At 35.0% G+C, this 18075-nt stretch overlaps 1 protein-coding gene across 1 annotated transcript in view; it reads right to left on the reverse strand.

Moving 5' to 3' along the window:
- Positions 1-18075, reverse strand: part of Pex1 (peroxisomal biogenesis factor 1) — a 125217-nt gene that overhangs the window by 76966 nt on the left and 30176 nt on the right. The window contains exon 10 of the mRNA XM_017617199.1: positions 11255-11678. Within this exon, the coding sequence (XP_017472688.1) occupies positions 11255-11678 (424 nt within the window). The remainder of the gene's footprint in view (positions 1-11254; positions 11679-18075) is intronic.

Here is an 18075-nt window from a genome sequence, read left to right on the forward strand (position 1 = left end):
TTTTTTTTTGCTAAAAATTACTTGTCTTTAATTCCATTACAAGGAATTTCATATTGTAATTGGAATAAAATACGTGCTAGTAATGTAATTTTTTTTTTAATTCCTTTGAGTAATCAAAAAAGTAATCGAAAAAGTAATCGAAAAATTTCTAAAAAAAAAAAATTTACTGTTGAATTGCAATAGCTTTGTTAAATTTCTTGGTTGCTAACTGCCTTGAATAAATAACTTATACCTAAGTAGTATTACTAATTGAACTTTAAGAAAACCGAATAACTTAAACTGTAGTAGTTCAGTTTATAGGGTAACGGTTAAATTTTCCAGATCCTACCGCGAACGCGCTTCCCGGCAGATGAGACCCGTAAATGTCGAAGCACGCATAACCCGCCTGGACTGTTGCTGCCTTGGGCACTGCTGTTCTCTTGGACTAATCTCTGCGTATCTATAAAAATGCACTGACTTAATTGTGTATATTATGGTACCCTTAATTCTACCGAAGATGGCGTGCCTCCTGGGGCCTTTGAAGTACTCTTACTGGTATCCTGCGTTACAAACGAGGATAGAGTCCGCTTGAATTACGAGCCCTGTCGGACTAGAGATCCTACCACTTAAGAGTTTTATAAATAAATTGCATTGCTATGGCTAAATTTTGACGATAGCACTGTAATGACTCTAAAATTACACAAAAAACGCCGAGACACGTAAAATTAATTTTGGGTAGTATGTTACAGATCTGTATACCGTTTTTTTTAGACAAGGTCATTTAGTCAAGTTATTTTCATTTTAAGTTCGCATTGCGAATGAAAAAAATTCAAACTTTAACATGGTCAAACGGTCATGTACGATATGGCGTATGAGTAACATTACTTCCTGCTAGTATTTCATACAAAAAATTATTGCACTTTCCCCTAACCCTTGCAAACTTGTTTATTTATCCATCGATTTTCATCGTTAGTAGTATTTTAAGCCGCAAAGCAAGCAGATATTGGCTAGTCTATACTAATATATATTTTGAAAGCCGTTTTTTTTCTGTTCGCAAAGCTCGAGAAAGGCCGTACCGATTTTTCTGAAATTTCGGAATCTACTGCAGACTTTCCAAGGATGGTTATAGGCTAAAAAAGGTTTCGATATAGAAAACCATACAAACCGAATTTTTCAAACTGCATATATTTGTGGTAGAGGACTAGAACTGGGTATGGGGATATGTATATAAGATCAATTCCATACTCATGGGGAAAAATGGGCATGGTTGGAGAATGGGGCGTGGCACCTCCCATATAAACCGAACTTTTCATATTGCATATCTCTGGAAGTGTTCATGGTAGAGTACNGATGGCGTGCCTCCTGGGGCCTTTGAAGTACTCTTACTGGTATCCTGCGTTACAAACGAGGATAGAGTCCGCTTGAATTACGAGCCCTGTCGGACTAGAGATCCTACCACTTAAGAGTTTTATAAATAAATTGCATTGCTATGGCTAAATTTTGACGATAGCACTGTAATGACTCTAAAATTACACAAAAAACGCCGAGACACGTAAAATTAATTTTGGGTAGTATGTTACAGATCTGTATACCGTTTTTTTTAGACAAGGTCATTTAGTCAAGTTATTTTCATTTTAAGTTCGCATTGCGAATGAAAAAAATTCAAACTTTAACATGGTCAAACGGTCATGTACGATATGGCGTATGAGTAACATTACTTCCTGCTAGTATTTCATACAAAAAATTATTGCACTTTCCCCTAACCCTTGCAAACTTGTTTATTTATCCATCGATTTTCATCGTTAGTAGTATTTTAAGCCGCAAAGCAAGCAGATATTGGCTAGTCTATACTAATATATATTTTGAAAGCCGTTTTTTTTCTGTTCGCAAAGCTCGAGAAAGGCCGTACCGATTTTTCTGAAATTTCGGAATCTACTGCAGACTTTCCAAGGATGGTTATAGGCTAAAAAAGGTTTCGATATAGAAAACCATACAAACCGAATTTTTCAAACTGCATATATTTGTGGTAGAGGACTAGAACTGGGTATGGGGATATGTATATAAGATCAATTCCATACTCATGGGGAAAAATGGGCATGGTTGGAGAATGGGGCGTGGCACCTCCCATATAAACCGAACTTTTCATATTGCATATCTCTGGAAGTGTTCATGGTAGAGTACCGGAACTTGGTATGGAGATATATGAAATTAATCACATACTAGACATATTTAGGTAACACTGCGCTGTGCGGCGCAATTGCATTAACACCGTAGCCGGAGTTGCCACACTAATACCAATTTATGAAAAGCGTTAGCGCATTAACACCAAATAACACACGAGACCAAGGCGAATTCTTAGAAAAATCACATGTTTTTTCCTTTGGTGTGGTGAGAACGTCAGAGAAATTCATCTTGGCAAATTTAAATTTTTACTCTACAATGATGAGAATATCGTGGCTTCTTTTCATTGAAAATTCCGCTGAAGCACTAGAGGCATGAGCCTAAAAAGGTATGACAAACAGTATTGTATGGCCGGAGATTGAAGACATGAACTTGGAAGAGATTTGGTGTTAGCAGCCATGCCTAATCCAGATTTGATTTTTTTTTTTTTTTTGAAAGGGTCGCACTGTTATTTGAAATTTCAAACATGAGATGTGAAATTAAAGAATTGGCCAAAGGATGTGCAATAATGTTTTATTTTTTAAAGTTAGAAGTTTTTAGTGGTACAGAGTGATTTCAAATTTGATGGAATGAAGGACCGACGCCATGCCATACCTCTCTTCACTCAGGAATGGATGGACGGATTTAGATGAGACATCCGGGATATTTTTAAGGTTTTTAACCCTAGAAGCCTAGTCTATTTGGGAGTTACTTAAAGCCTTAACATACGTCTTAGAAGCGGAGGTGACTTAAAAGATAAAATATACATCCAATTTAAAAAAAAATGTACGTCGCGTGGTTACTGTTGTCAATATAAAATTTTCGAAGAACTTTTATTTAAGCGGTTTGACAATTTAGTTAGCGTAATAATTGTCTTAAGTTTTTTCAAATAATGTCCAGTGAAGACGAGTTTGAGGCAAGTGATAGTGGATGTGCAGTTAACTTAACTGAAAATAGTGCAGCGTCCAGAAAGCGATCATCTGAAAATGAAGAAGAATCAAGAGATATGTCCCCACAAAAATACGACAGTCAAGTTTAGCTCAATTTTCGGTGGAACATATTTTGAGCTCGATTCCACTGTAAGCAAATTCATATATTTAAATGCGTGAATATTATTTTTTAAATTTAATTAATTAAAAAGCCATCGTCGTTATCACAATCGTCAGAAACTAGTAGCCAAATTGTTGCTCGCTGTTTGCTATGCAAAACAACAGCAACGCACATCAAGGGAACACGCGGTGTTTCCTCAAATTTCCTCAAACACTTAAAGCAAAAGGGTCACAATTTTTACAAACTGAATCAATAGCCAAAGAGCACAAGTTTGTTGGTACTCTTTTAAATTTTATTGTTGATGCAGCGCACAGTGGTTCGGATCGCAAATCAAGCTGGACGAAACTATTTAAACAAATACTCGTTGATGGATCTTCTTACCTAGGGGATTTTTGGGTCGCTGATTACAAATCTGAAGTCACTTATCAAAAATTCAAAATGGCGGATCCAATATGGCGGACGAAAATAAAAAAAAATCGGTAGATTTCTATGAAACTGGGTATCTGGGGGTTTTCTGGGTCGCTGATTACATATCTAAAGTCATTTACCAATAATTCAAAATGGCGGATCCAATATGGCGGACGAAAATTAAAAAAAAAATCGGTAGATTTCTATGTAACTGGGTATCTGGGGGTTTTCTGGGTTGCTGATTACGAATCTAAAGTCATTTACTTAATTTACTTTATTTACTTCGGAATGAGCATTTTCATCAGATATTTCTTTCAATTTACTAATCACATAATCACGGAAACCTTGTTGTCTTTTAGAAGTTTCAGCAACACTTCTCCAAATGTCAAACAACTCACTTCTTAAGATTTTATTTACCATGACTAAAATTTGAGATCACAGCAAGAAACACAAATAAATTTCAGAAAAAATTTTATAACAGCGCTTAAAGATTTGCATGCCTGTTGTATAATTTTTTAATTTCAGAAAGGAGAAAATTCGCGAGTTACAATTTTTTTTTAACTCTTACATAACCAAAGTTTTTATAACTCCAAGTATTTTTCTGTTTTAACATACAACCGCTACCCCCCCTCCCCCCGCCCCCCTCTCTCCCGTGGATCCGCCACTGATCTTATATTTATATTCAGATACATTCCTGTTAATAATTACTTTTGAATTTTGAGATTTGACATACCGTCACTAAAATGTAAATATCTAAGCCAATTGGTTAGACTTGGTTATCGCACTTACCCTCTGCATTTGCGAAGGTGTAAAAAATAATATGCAAGTGGTTTTATAACGGCCTTCGGCGGCCTTTACTTTTCCTACTCTTTAATTTATTTTTTTAATTAATCAAAACGACGATTTTTCAGAATAAATTTGCTTATACCAATGTGGACATAAATTGCGTTATGACCTCTGAATCTATAGCGAAATAAGTGTATTTTTTTTTTATAAAGTCAATTTGCAGTTATACAAATATCTGTGAGTGCAATTAGCAATCATTTAAGTTAAATTTCAGCTTTTAAAATAGAGTTCTCAAATAGGCGGCGTTGACTTACCTTTTTTTGTTTGTTTTCATACTTTAATGCTTTAATAAATGCAATTTCTATTTGAATGTATTGTCAGGAATGTATTCCAAGTACCATTAAGTATTTTAAAAACAAAAAAAATTTTGACTTTCGTCCAGCTAGATCTGCTATCCGAACCACTGTGCAGCGCTACCACTAACTGTTGTAAAAAATAAATTTTTTAAACAACTGTTTGGAAATTGTGCTGTCACACTTCCAACGAGAAAAACTATTACTGGATAAATGAAAAAAAATTTGTTTTACTGCAAAAAAAATAAATTATGTACATATGCTTTTTATTTCATTATATTGTACCTTTTTCAGAGCAAACTACGGATGTTTTATCCATTGACCGAGAGGTAAACTTGTACCTTGCCGATCCTTTCTTTAATGACTTAAAGAAATTGAAGGAATTTCCGCTGCTAAAAAAAAGCATTTAGAAAGGCGAATACACCGTTGACCTCCTCGGCGCCGGTTGAGAGATTATTTTCATTTGCAGGCATTGTAAATACACCACGGCGCCATGCTCTCTCTGACGACCACTTCGAAATGCTCTGACTTTAACGAAAGCCAACGCACATTTCTTTATTTGTTGTTTATTGTTCATTTCACAATAAAAAAAAAAAGATTTCTTTGCATTTATTTGTGTTTGATTTGTTTTGCCAGGAAATAAGGTTCAATACTTTTAGGAAAAAACAAGCTGTACCCAGCAATGCTTTGCTGTGGCACATTCCTGTTACATGGATGAGAAATAAGGAACGAAACAAGGAATACGTTTCATATACATAAGTTTAAAATATTCCGCAAAATTGATTTCCACGCCTATTTTCAATTTTAATATATATGGGGACATCCGTGGTCGATCAAGCGAGTTAAACATTCCGTTGGATAATTAACTGCTTCGTCTGCTTCTTTATTCTTCCACAATGGTGTTTTTAATGCAAATCTTAACTAAAGATACTTAAAAGGATATAAAATATTCTTTATTTTATCAATTTAACTGAGTTAAAATTTTCAAATAGGTGGCAACCCTTTACAAAAATATTTCCAACAGTTATATTTCTGAAACCTATTTGGTTTGATACCCACATTGCAATATCTCATTTATTTTATCAATTTAACTGAACTAAAATGATCTAATAGGTCGCAACCGTCCTCAAAACTATTTACAGCATATATCTTTCTTAAACGTATTTAATTTTATACCCACATGGCAATATTTCATATACATTATCAATTTAACGGAGTTAAAATTTTGAAATAGGTGGCAACCCTCCTCAAAAATATCACCAACGATTATCTTTCTGAAACTTATTTAATTTGATACCCACATCGCAATATTGCATTTATTTTATCAATTTAACAGAGTTAAAATTTTTAAATAGGTTGAAACGCTCTTCAAAAATGTCTCCAACAGTCATATTTCTTAAACCTCTTTAATTTGATACCGATATAATAAGTTATTTCTTTTATCAATTAACTTGAGTTAAATTTTCAAACAGATGGCAACCTTCCTCAAAAATATTTCCTACAGTCATCTTTCTTAAACCTCTTTAGCTTTATACTGATATTGTAATATGTTGTTTATTTTATCAATTGAATTGAGTTAGATTTTCAAACAGGTGGTAACCTTACTCACCTTACTACATTTATTTTATTTTGTTTTTTAAATAGGTGGCAACCCTCTTCAAAAATATCTCCAACAGTCACATTTCTTAAACCTTTTTAATTTGATACTTGAATATATAATAAGTTATTTATTTTATTAATTAAATTTAGTTAAATTTCCAAACAGATGGCAACCCTCCTCAAACATATTTTCGGCTGTAAGCCTTCTTAAAAATATAAAGTTTGATACTCATATTGCAATATTTCATTTATTTTATCAATTTAACTGAGCTAAAATTTTCAAATAGGTGGTAATCCTCCTCAAAAATATTTCGAAGTCATCTTTTCTAGGCCTCTTTAATTTGATGCCTATAATGTAATAGGCCATTCAATTTTTCTTTAAATTTAGTTGAATTTTCAAACAGGTGGCGACCCTCAAACATATTTTCGGCTGTAAGCCTTCTTAAAACTCTTTAGTTTGACATCCACATGGGAAATAATTCATTTACTTTATCAATCTAACAGAGTTAAAATTTTAATAGGTGGCAACCCTCCTCAAAACTATTTACAGCATATACCTTTCTTTAACCTATTTAATTTTATACCCACATGCCAATATTTCGTTTATTTTAACAATTTTCAAATAGGTGGCAATCCTTTTCAAAAATATCTCCAACAGTTATTTTTCTGAAACCTCTTTAATTTGATACCCATATTGTAATAATTCATTTATTTTATCAATATAATTGGGTTTAAAAATTTAAAATAGGTGGCAATCCTCCTTATTTTTGAGATATCATTGCTTCCGGTGTTATACCGAACAATATAAAAAAAAAAAAACATATTCAAATCGGTTTAGCCGTCCTCGAGTTTTGATGACCTGACATACGAACACAACATTTTTATATATATCGAGGAACAAGATATACATAGAAGATGTCCAATGTGTGCTTTCGATTTTAATCTTTGACCACAACAAAAGCTCCAAATTTTACATTCGTGAATGAACTTTCAATTTCTCGATTACTTTTACAATTCCTTTGAGTGATTGAAAAAAATAAAGTACTCTTACAATTCCAGGTAATGGAATTGAAAAAAAATTAATTACATTTTCAAATTCTTTCAAAGGAATTGGAAAAAAATACATTACTAGCACGTAGTTTATTCCAATTACGATAATTCCTTCCTTGTAATGGAACTAAAAAAAAACAATTACATTTGAAATTACTTCAAGGAATTGAGAAAGTAATCGATCCTTTGCTGTGGACTGAAGGAATTGATTCCTAATTACAATTCCTTGTAATTTGTAATTGGGAGTAATTTAATTCCTAAAGGAATCATTACGACCCAGCTCTGATCGTCACTGCACACGAATAAAGGCGCGCTAGTGTTTTGACGGCGAAAAAAGGCGCGTAAAAAAAATTTTGCGAAATAGATGCTTATGAAAAACTTCGGCGAAGTATGTTAAGACTCTTTGACGCTGAAGTTTTTTTATGCGTCTTTTTCCGCCGTCATCTTTTGAGCTCGCGCCTTTATTCGTGTCTGGTGACGATATGTAGGTGCGGTAATGCCAGACTATTTTTTTAACGACAATTTTTTGAGCAATTAACCGGGGAAAATTAAAGGTATATTTCGTTTCGATAACACATATTTTTAGTCAATAATGCGGGGAAATCAATTAACCGGATTCAACTATACGGGTAAATTTACTTGTATTTTGTATGCAATATTTTTTGACCGAGAAGGTGGTTCAAAAAAGCGGGAAAATCAATTAACCGGGGGTCAATTAAGCGGGGCATACTGTATTCAAATTATTTCTAAATCTAAGTTTTCAAAGCCATAGCAAAATATATTCCCCAAAACATTTGCTGAAGTTCAAGTCCTTGGATAGAAAAATAACTTAATCGTTTCGCTAGTTGTGGGGACGATAATTTAAAAATTTAAGAGACTGTTTTGGAAAGCGACCATGCGTATTTTTTCGAATCAAACAACGTACAGCAGGAACACAGGCGTTTATGTATATAAGAACTTTATTTCAAGTGTGGAATTTTTCCACTGTTCTTATATGGCTTCTGCCTACAAATTAAGTTCCCTGTCTTTATTATGGTAGTAGCCGTTTTAACGTTCACTGCGAGTAGTTGTAAAAATCTTATGCGTGGCTAATATTGCACCTAGTGGAATAGCTATTGTGTATTGTCGTTGTTATATGTATGTATTTATGATTCTTTTAATATGCTAAGCACAGACAGCTTGGATAAAATCATAGTTTCTCTCTTCTTCTTCATCGCTTTGCTGTTCTTTCACTTTTTATATGTGTAAACATGTGCATGAGCTAAAGGGATGAAAAATAATGTTTCACCTTTTAAGGGACAAGTATTTCCGTTACGAGTCCCTTACATGAATTACAAATTCCGAAAACATGAGTGGTTGCGAATTCGGCCAATAATTACATAGAATACAATTTTTATTTTTGGAACTAAAAGAGTATGAATCGAATGTACTTTATCAGGGTTATGGATTCATTCGTAAATTTCAACAATCACCTCCATTCACGCTCGAGATATATTGCATGTAAATGTACTTTCAAAATTATTAGTGGTATTCGCGCTTCTGTGTATTCGCTGTATCCTGTGTAAGTGTAACTGGACGAGCACCCTGCAGTCAAGCTCCAAACTAGTCAGGAAAAATACTAGTTTACAACTAGAATTTCCGGATTGACGCCGAATTAGTTGTACCAAGTACAAAACGATTTATTCATGCCCGGTTTTATTTGACTTCGACAATAAAGTACACAAAATATTATAACTTTTATTTGGGAATATTGTTAACCATTAAAGCGAGTACGTATTCAATTATACCAGACCTCTTAAATAATGATTAATATTCAATTGATTAATAACACAGGTCTGCAAAAAAATGGGTTCGGAATGTTCTATAAAAGTGTAGTGTCATTTCCGAAGTAATTTTTTGCGTAGAATCCGAATCCGGGGTTTAAATTGCTCTATCACGTCAGGACTTTGAGATATCCTAACCTAAAAGTGCAAAAAACGCTGTTTTTGCCCATTTTTGAGGTTATGTAGCTACGAAGATTTTGCTCTTCATAAAAAAGTAGACGTGGTATTTTAAAGTAAAGTCTTCCTCTTTTAAATGCCGTTGAGTTTGCTCAAATATCTTAATTTTTCACTGAGATAACGCATTTTGAAGTCTCCATGTTTGTGAATGTAATCGACCGTATCACGTCTCATGTTATCTCAATGGATTTTCGAATATCGAAAAATTCACAAACATGGAAACTTCAAAATGCGATATCTCAGTGAAAAATAAAGATATTTAAGCAAACTCAACGGCATTTAAAAGAGGAAGACTTATACTTTAAAATACCACGTTTACTTTTTTATGAAGAGCAAAATCTGCGTAGCTACATAACCTCAAAAATGGGCAAAAACAGCGTTTTTGCACTTTTAGGTTAGGATATCTCAAAATTCTGACGTGATAGAGCAATTTAAACCCCGGATTCGGATTCTACGCAAAAAATTACTTCGAAAATGACCCTACACTTTCTTAGAACAAAACGTTGTTGACCTGTGTAATTAATTACTTAAAAAATGTTAATTACTTCATTAATTTTAATTAAATGATTATCTTGTTATATTTGATAATTTTCAATTATTTTTGACTTTTTTAATTACACAATTAATATAATTATTTGATTAATTTCTATTATCAATCAACAAGCCAAACTATAGACAAAAATTAAGAATATTTAATAACTGCTTGAACTATTCATTTATTTTATTCTTATCCAAATCTCAAATTTTAAACATTAATTATTTCTTTTATAAGTTTTTAAAAAGAATAGACTAAAATGTGCAAAGTCAATTAATTTAATTTATTTTAATGAAAACTTTTATTTTTATTTTAGTTCACTTAAAAATGAACTAAAGTAAGTAAAATTAAGAATATTTAGTAACTGCTTGAATTATTCATTTATTTTATTCTTATCCAAATCTCAAATTTTAAACATTAATTATTTCCTTTATAACATTTTAAAAAGAATAGACTGAAATGTGCAAAGTTAATGAATTTAATTTTCTTTAATGAAAACTTTTATTTTTATTTTAGTTCACTTAAAAATTAACTAAAGTATTCATTTTATTTTTACCTAAAAGGTTGCTTTTGCATATTCAATATTAAATATAGTATTTATTATACCTGAAAGCTTTTACTTTTTAACCGACTTCCAAAATAGGAGGAGGTTATCAGTTCGTCGGAATCTTTTTTTTTTTTTTTTTTTTTGTATGTTACCGCATAACTTTGGACCACGTCAACCGATTTCGATAATTCTTTTTGCATCGGAAAGGTAGTGTCTCAGAGGCCATACTAATCTGGTTAAGATCCGATCAGCGGATCATGAGATATATATATATATATATTTTTTTTATATGACTGTTGAAGTCGGTTTTTTTTTTGCTAAAAATTACTTGTAATAACATATAATGAAAAATGCATTTAAATTTATGTTCGCAAATCTAAGGCTGCTATATAAAAATGTGTAATATATTAAAGTGTACTTAACCAAAAGTTTTTATTGTATATTCATGAATTCATTAGACTAATATTTTTCTGTCTATTTTGAACTAGTATGAAACTGGTATATTTCTGACCGAAATCTGACAATTGCCATCTCGTAGGACATCCCCATGTTAAAAATACCAGGTGATTGCATGGGAAAAAGATAGTTGGCTGACTAGTTGGCCATGCGGTTCATACTAGTTGTGTGGTAGTTTACAACCAGTGCATTTGACTACAGGGCATGTGGTTGTTGTTGCATGTGTATTTGATGTACCGCTAGCAACAACAAATCATACGCTCATGCTGTTACGATTACACCACATACAACGAATACACATAAGAGCGAATTCCCCTATTATTTTACCCACCTCATGTCCATATTGTGACAAGGCCTCCTTTACTGCTATCATATTGGCCGAAGTTAGTAAGCTTTGTATATCAGCACCCGTGTAGTTTTGCGTGCGAGCTGCGAGGTGGTCAAAATCAACCGAGTCATCGAGATTCAACGAAGCTGATAATGCTTCGAAGATGCGCACTCGGGCCGTAGCATCGGGCAGGGTACATTCAACTAGCCGGTCAATTCGTCCGGAACGTAATAATGCTGGATCCAAAAGCTCCGGTCGAGAAGTGGCGGCAATTACTGTTACTCCTTGTAAACTCTCCACACCATCCAATTCAGTCAACAATTGGTTTACTACGCGATCTGTAACGCCGGTTGAGTCATGGCCACGTTTTGGTGCTAAACTATCGAATTCGTCAAAGAACAATACACACGGCTTAGCGCTGCGGGCTCTGAAAATGTAATATAGTTACAACTTTATAAACAAAAACTATAGGAGTTTTAATAAAACTCTACTCTTTAAATTGAACTTAATTAAATTGGCGATTAATTTCTTTATCTTTAATTTTACATTTAATTATTTCTGCCCTAGTTTAGACCGGGTTATAAGAATTTAAAGTTCAACCATCAACTGTCGCAAAACAAATATTTTAGAAATCGGGAGAAATTTGGCACCCTTGTAGATAAATATTTACACTTTCTCATACAAAAACAAATTCGATAATAAAATAATAGTTTTTGGAGGGAGTAAGCAAACTAAAAAATGGTTTAAATAACTTTTTATGTTTCGAACTAACTTCTTTTATTTTTAACTTATGTTAGCTCTAATAAGAGTAATAAGTACAAAGAGTACAAAAGGTATTTAAACTGAAAATAAGATTATATGTATATAAGACATTTTGGCTCTTTTTTACACTAATACCCAGTTTAATTGATACATCTAAGACATTTTCGTTATTCGTACCTTTTTTGCAATGCATAAAGGGTGAACACACCAAAACTGCGACACTTAGAAATTACTACCAGAAACAAACTAGAAGGCTTTGAAATTATTATTTTTTTTTTTTATTATATAACTTGGAAGTTTATATGTTATTAAAATGTTAAAATATTAGTTATTATTTGCTCCATATGCAAGTGATCGGTATTTTCATCGCACACGCGCCATCATGTTCTGCACGACTGCATCATCGACATTACGCGATGCGCACAACTACTTTGTTTTGCACTCTTCAATAATTTTCACTCTTTCACCTGTTTTCTTCAAGATTCCTTTGACAATTGACCAATATTCCCCAATAGGACGTGGCTCTGGGCTATTGGGTGGATTGCAGTCGTGAGGTACAAAATTGATGTTATTTGCATTATACCACGGCAATGTGTCCTTGGCATAGTGGCAGGTTGCCATGTCCGCCTAGAACAGTGGCCTACTCCTTATCTGTTGATAAATGACAGAAGACGCCTTTTGAGGCACTCATCCCGATAAACTTGATCATTCATTGTCCCGGATGGGAAAAAAGGGCTGCTCTTACGGCCGCAGGAACAAATAGCTTGCCAAACCATGTGGTTTTTGGAAATTTGGACTTCATTTTCAGCTTACAACTTTCAGGGGCATCTTGACGACTTGCAGCAGTATAAAAATCTTGACCTGCAATATATTTTGAATTTTTATAGCAGTAGGTTTCGCAGTCCATAACAATGCAGTTGTATTTTTTAATTTAGAATTCATACAACTTCCGAATGCGGGATTTCGCTGTAACATTCTACTTTGCGCCTCGGTCTGGCGCTGTTTGAGCTGTAGAACATCTCAATGAAGCTTTCCGCTTTACCTTTTGTACGAAAAACTGCGATCTCCGTACGGATTTTGCAACATAACGCGACAAAATATTCGGATCTCGCGAAAACGCACTAAGGACCTTCCGAGCACTGTTTTTATCACTTTGACCATGCTAACCCCCGCTCCCTGGTTTTCTCGTAACTGTCAGGCCTTATTTGTACCGATTAAAACCCTGCAAACTGTCGAATAGTGCACTCTTTAATTTTTTAGCAATTTTACGTGTACTTAAGGCCGGATCATTTATAAACTCGTGCAAATTGGTTTGTCTCGTTTCTAGCTCGGTTGCCATTTTTAACTCAACTAGGAATCAAATTCAAACGAAATTTCTTCTACGTTCAACTAAGGTCATGGTCAACTTATAAAAACTATTGGCTTTATTCTATATTTATACGTTGATACCTGTCATGTTTCCATGTTAAAATCCAGTTAATAACTCACTTTATTAGAAGCAAAGAATATGTACAATAGAAACGAAAAGAAGAGTATAAAAGGTAATAATAAAGATGGTTGCCAACTATGCGTAATAAGCGTAATATTACTTGGTGTTGAGACTACAATCTCCCACGCTAATAGGAGACATGGTCCTTAAGGTAGGCCGGAACTTTCCTTATTTTGCTTGATTGCCTGATGCTATCGCTACCATTACTCGCTATAGCTGCTGAAGTGCAGCACCTGCAGCTGGAGTTGTGATACGTTGTTGTTGCTGTGGAGAACGTTCTATCCAAATCTCCTCCATGTTGTGTTTAGGATGGTTGATATGTTGTGCTTCAAACGTGACAGTTTTTTTTTGGCTAGTCAACATTTGTTTTATTCAATTGATTGATGTGGCGCTTCAGCTTATATCCGCTGTCTAACAACACTTCGTAATGTAAGTGGCCCCTCTTGGCCGTGACGACACCAAATTTCCATCCAGATTTTCCTCCTCCATATGAACGTGCTTGCAGTCTATCTCCCACGCTAATAGGGTGTCCATGTGACGTCTGACCAATTGATTTCTTATGTTTGTTTGGTCGAATGGCATCAAGCTTTATGCGGATTTCTCGACCCAGGTATAACTTCGCTGGAGTATCTCCGCAGGCTAAAGGTGTTGCCCGATAATGTAGTAAAATTTCTTGGACTTTTTCATTCAACGGAGTTGCATCGTCTTCCATAGATTTCAGTTTTGAGTTTAAAGGTTGTACGTACCTCTCAGCAAGGCCATTTGTGGCTGGATGGCCTGGTGCGATAAATTTCTGAATGATTCCGTTTGCGTGACAAAATTCTGTAAACGCTAAGCTTGTAAAAATTGTGGCGTTTTCAGATACAATGATCTGCGGTGTTCCATGTTTATAAAAAATATTTTTCAGAAGGTCGATAGTTGCTTGTGTGGATGGGGCATCTTTTAGCACGCGCACTTCCGGCAACTTGGACTTTGCGTCTACTAAAACTAGGAAATTGTGGTTCATGAAAGGGCCGCCGTAATCGATATGAACGCGCTGAAAATTTCCTGTTGGCTCTTCCCAGTGATGCACTGCCACTTTCGGAGGGGCTTTCATAACTTTTGCACAGCTTTCGCATCCTCTAACCGTAAGCTCAATGTCTAAATCAATCCCGTTCCAAGTGACGTTCTTGCGAGCCAACTGCTTCATTTTAACAATCCCCAAGTGTGTATGATGAAGTTCTTTCAAAACGTATTCTTGGAGCTTTTTTTGGAATCAGGACTCGATTAGCTTTAAGGATGACACCATTTTGTATTTTGCTTCGTTGTTGATTTCAGTCATCAACTCTGATTTTAGTTTTACTAGTTCGGGATCTTCTATTGTTGACTGAGCTACCGTAATCGCTATTACGGATTTTATTGAAATTTCGTTTATAATTTGCTCTTGAATCACGTGCACTTCTTCTTCAACAAAATTTTCGATCTTTGGTTTTTCTTTAACTGGTGCCCTCGACAAGCAATCTGCGTTCACGTTTTCGTCTGCACTACGATGTTTTATTTTCTAATTAAATCCCTGAAGAAATGAGGCGTAGCGTAACAATCTGGCGGATGTCATTGCCGGGATTTTCGCTGTTTGGTGTAGAATTCTCGATGCAGGCCGATTATCCGTAATCAAGGTGAATTGTCTGCCATGTAAGTACATAAGCAGCTTGCCTACTGCAAATATGATGGCTAACTCTTCTCTGTCTAATTGGCTGTCGTTTTGTTCTGCTTTTGTTAGCGCACGTGAGATAAACGCCACAGGCCGCTCTTCGCCATCAACAACATTAGAAAGAACCGCTGCAATGTCTGTTGGACTTGCATCACATGCCACTGTTATCGGCAATGTTTCATCGTATGATCTCAATACGCGGTCTGATAGTATTTCATTTTTCAGCAGTGTAAATGCACGGCTACATTCCTGTGTCCATTTGAATGGTTTGTGCTTTTGTATGCATACGCAATGCGCTTTATAACTGCTGGTTTACGCCAATTTTATAGTCGACACATAATCCAACGTTTCCATCCGGTTTCTGAATTACCACTAGAGGCGAGCCCCAGTTGCTAGTGTTTACTTTTGTTATGATGTTATCTCGCTCTAAACTATCAAGTTATATTTCAACGTTTTCACGTAATGAAAATTGGACTTGTCTCTCCCGCAAAAATATTGGCTTGGCGCCTTCTTGAAGCTTTAAACTACACACGAAACCCGGAATACAACCAACTTTTTTCAAAAATTTCTGGATATTTTTGCACTATATGCGAAATTTAATATACCTCACAAGGTTTATTTTGCTCGTTTGTTGATATCTGTCAATTTCATTTAAATTGATTTTCAAATGACGCATCCAAACACGACCAAATAGTGGGGAATGGCTAGACGACACAACGTATATTTGTTCTTTTGATGCGTTTTTACCGAATTTCATATTGACGTCTACAACACCTAACGGCTTGAAAGTATTTCCAGTGTATGTTCTGAAAGCAATGTTTTTTGATTTTAATTCTGACTGGATGTCAAGATTTTTGAAATCATTTTCCGGAATGAGTGTATACCCTGCGCCTGAGTCTACCTCAAAACATTTTTTTTCCCTTCGATTATAACTTCTGCGAAAAATTTGTGTGCGTCCGTGTTTGACGCTGTTGTTAGAAATGTTAACAACTTGATTGACACTATAGTTTTTCGGTTCGTACACTTCTAATGCATTGGCAGAATTTTCTTTGCCTCTTTCTGTTTCATCTTTTCTTTTATGCACACTATTTTGACGTGACCGGACTTGCCACATGCGAAGCATTTTAGTTTGTACTTATTTATCTTGCAGTCTTTTGCAATATGATTATTTTTACCGCATCGTAGACACTAACCGTCTATTCCTAATTCGCTTTAATCGACTTTTGCTCTTAATTCCCTTTTAAAGTTGCTGCTGCGCTTTCTTTCTCGTTTGTCGTATGTTTTTTCTCTTGAGGCTTTAACTTGATTGATGTTAGTTGCTGCACCTGCTGCTCTATGCCCCATGGCGTTATTATGGATTTTGGCGGTTTCCAATGTTGTAGATGTTTCTACAATTTTTGCGAATGATGCTGTTGGATTTTGTAGAAGCTGCTCTCTTATATATCTGTCACGTAGCCCTCTTATAAATTGTGCTCTAAGAAAGATATTAGAAACGGTTTTCGTACATTCACACACAAATGCACAATCGATTGCTCTTATTTAAAGCACCGCAACAAATTCCGTTATCGATTGATCCTCGTTCTGTATTTCTGATAGAAATTTGTGCTGTTCGACCAGAATGTTCTTTTTTGGACAAAAATGTGTTTCCAATAATGAAATTATTTCGTCGTACTGAAGGCTGCCTACCGATTTTTTTTTTGTTTGAAGAGCCAATGTATTGCAGCAAGAGTTTTGGGCACATATCTTTGTTGCTCATGATCCTGTTGACTTGGAAATGGATTTCCAGACGTTCCCTGTAGTTTTTGAAGGATTCTTGCTTTGGATTAAAAGCTTCAAAGCCCGACATCACATTTATATTAGTCGATGACGCTGCACCATGATTTTGCTGATGCATTGCGGCTGTCATACCCGCCAATGCTTCTAGTAATTTTTCCATTTGTGTCTCCATACCGGCACAATAATTTTATAATAATAGGCGTGTTTTATTTGACGCGAAATTTAGGCTATTAGCTTATTTTGTATGGAAGACTTAGCCAACATATATATATTGGCTAAGCTAATAGCTTAATTTCTCGTCAAATAAAACACGCCTAACGGTCGGACTACTTTTTTTAATTTTATTTTTTGTCCTCGTCGCCATTTCTGTCATGTTTCCATGTTAAAATCCAGTTAATAACTCACTTTATTAGAAGCAAAGAATATGTACAATAGAAACGAAAAGAAGAGTATAAAAGGTAATAATAAAGATGGTTGCCAACTATGCGTAATAAGCGTAATAAAATAAAAATAAAAAGAAGTGCGCCTAGGCCACACTGAAGAAGTGAAACTTACGTCACATACATATCTATTTTGTCTCATAACTAATGGGACTAACCGTACTTCTTTCGGAAGTACAGTACTTTTTTTCGATCTTGTACTTCGTACTTCGAAGTACAGTCAAATGTACTTCTAGGCGATATATTGTACTTCAGGAGCGACTTTTTGACGCATGATATAAATGTTTTTGCGTCAAAAAGTCCGATAGCGATTCGAAAATTGGCGCTAACTGGTTACAGAATCTCCCCCCAGGCCCTGTACTCCTCCGATCTTCTGGACGATCGTCACATGGCCGGGGCGATAAATTCGTTCAAACCATTAAAGTCGCCGAGGACTGATGGCATCATACCTGCCCAGCTGCAAAGTGGATTCTATTTATGCGAACTGCGTGAGGACCAGGTACATCCAAAGGCTTGGAGGGTAGTCAATGTTGCTTTCATACCGAAGTCCAGAAAAGGCTCTCATGTTTCCCCTACTGATTTTAGGCCTATCAGTTTCTTTGTTGCTAAAAACGCTAAAGAGACTGATAGACCCGTACATAAGGAACGCGATTCCTCGCGACTGTCT

The sequence above is a fragment of the Rhagoletis zephyria genome, unplaced genomic scaffold (genome assembly GCF_001687245.7).
Source record: "Rhagoletis zephyria isolate East Lansing unplaced genomic scaffold, Rhagoletis_zephyria_1.1 Rzeph_scaffold_01355, whole genome shotgun sequence".
NCBI lineage: Eukaryota > Metazoa > Arthropoda > Insecta > Diptera > Tephritidae > Rhagoletis > Rhagoletis zephyria.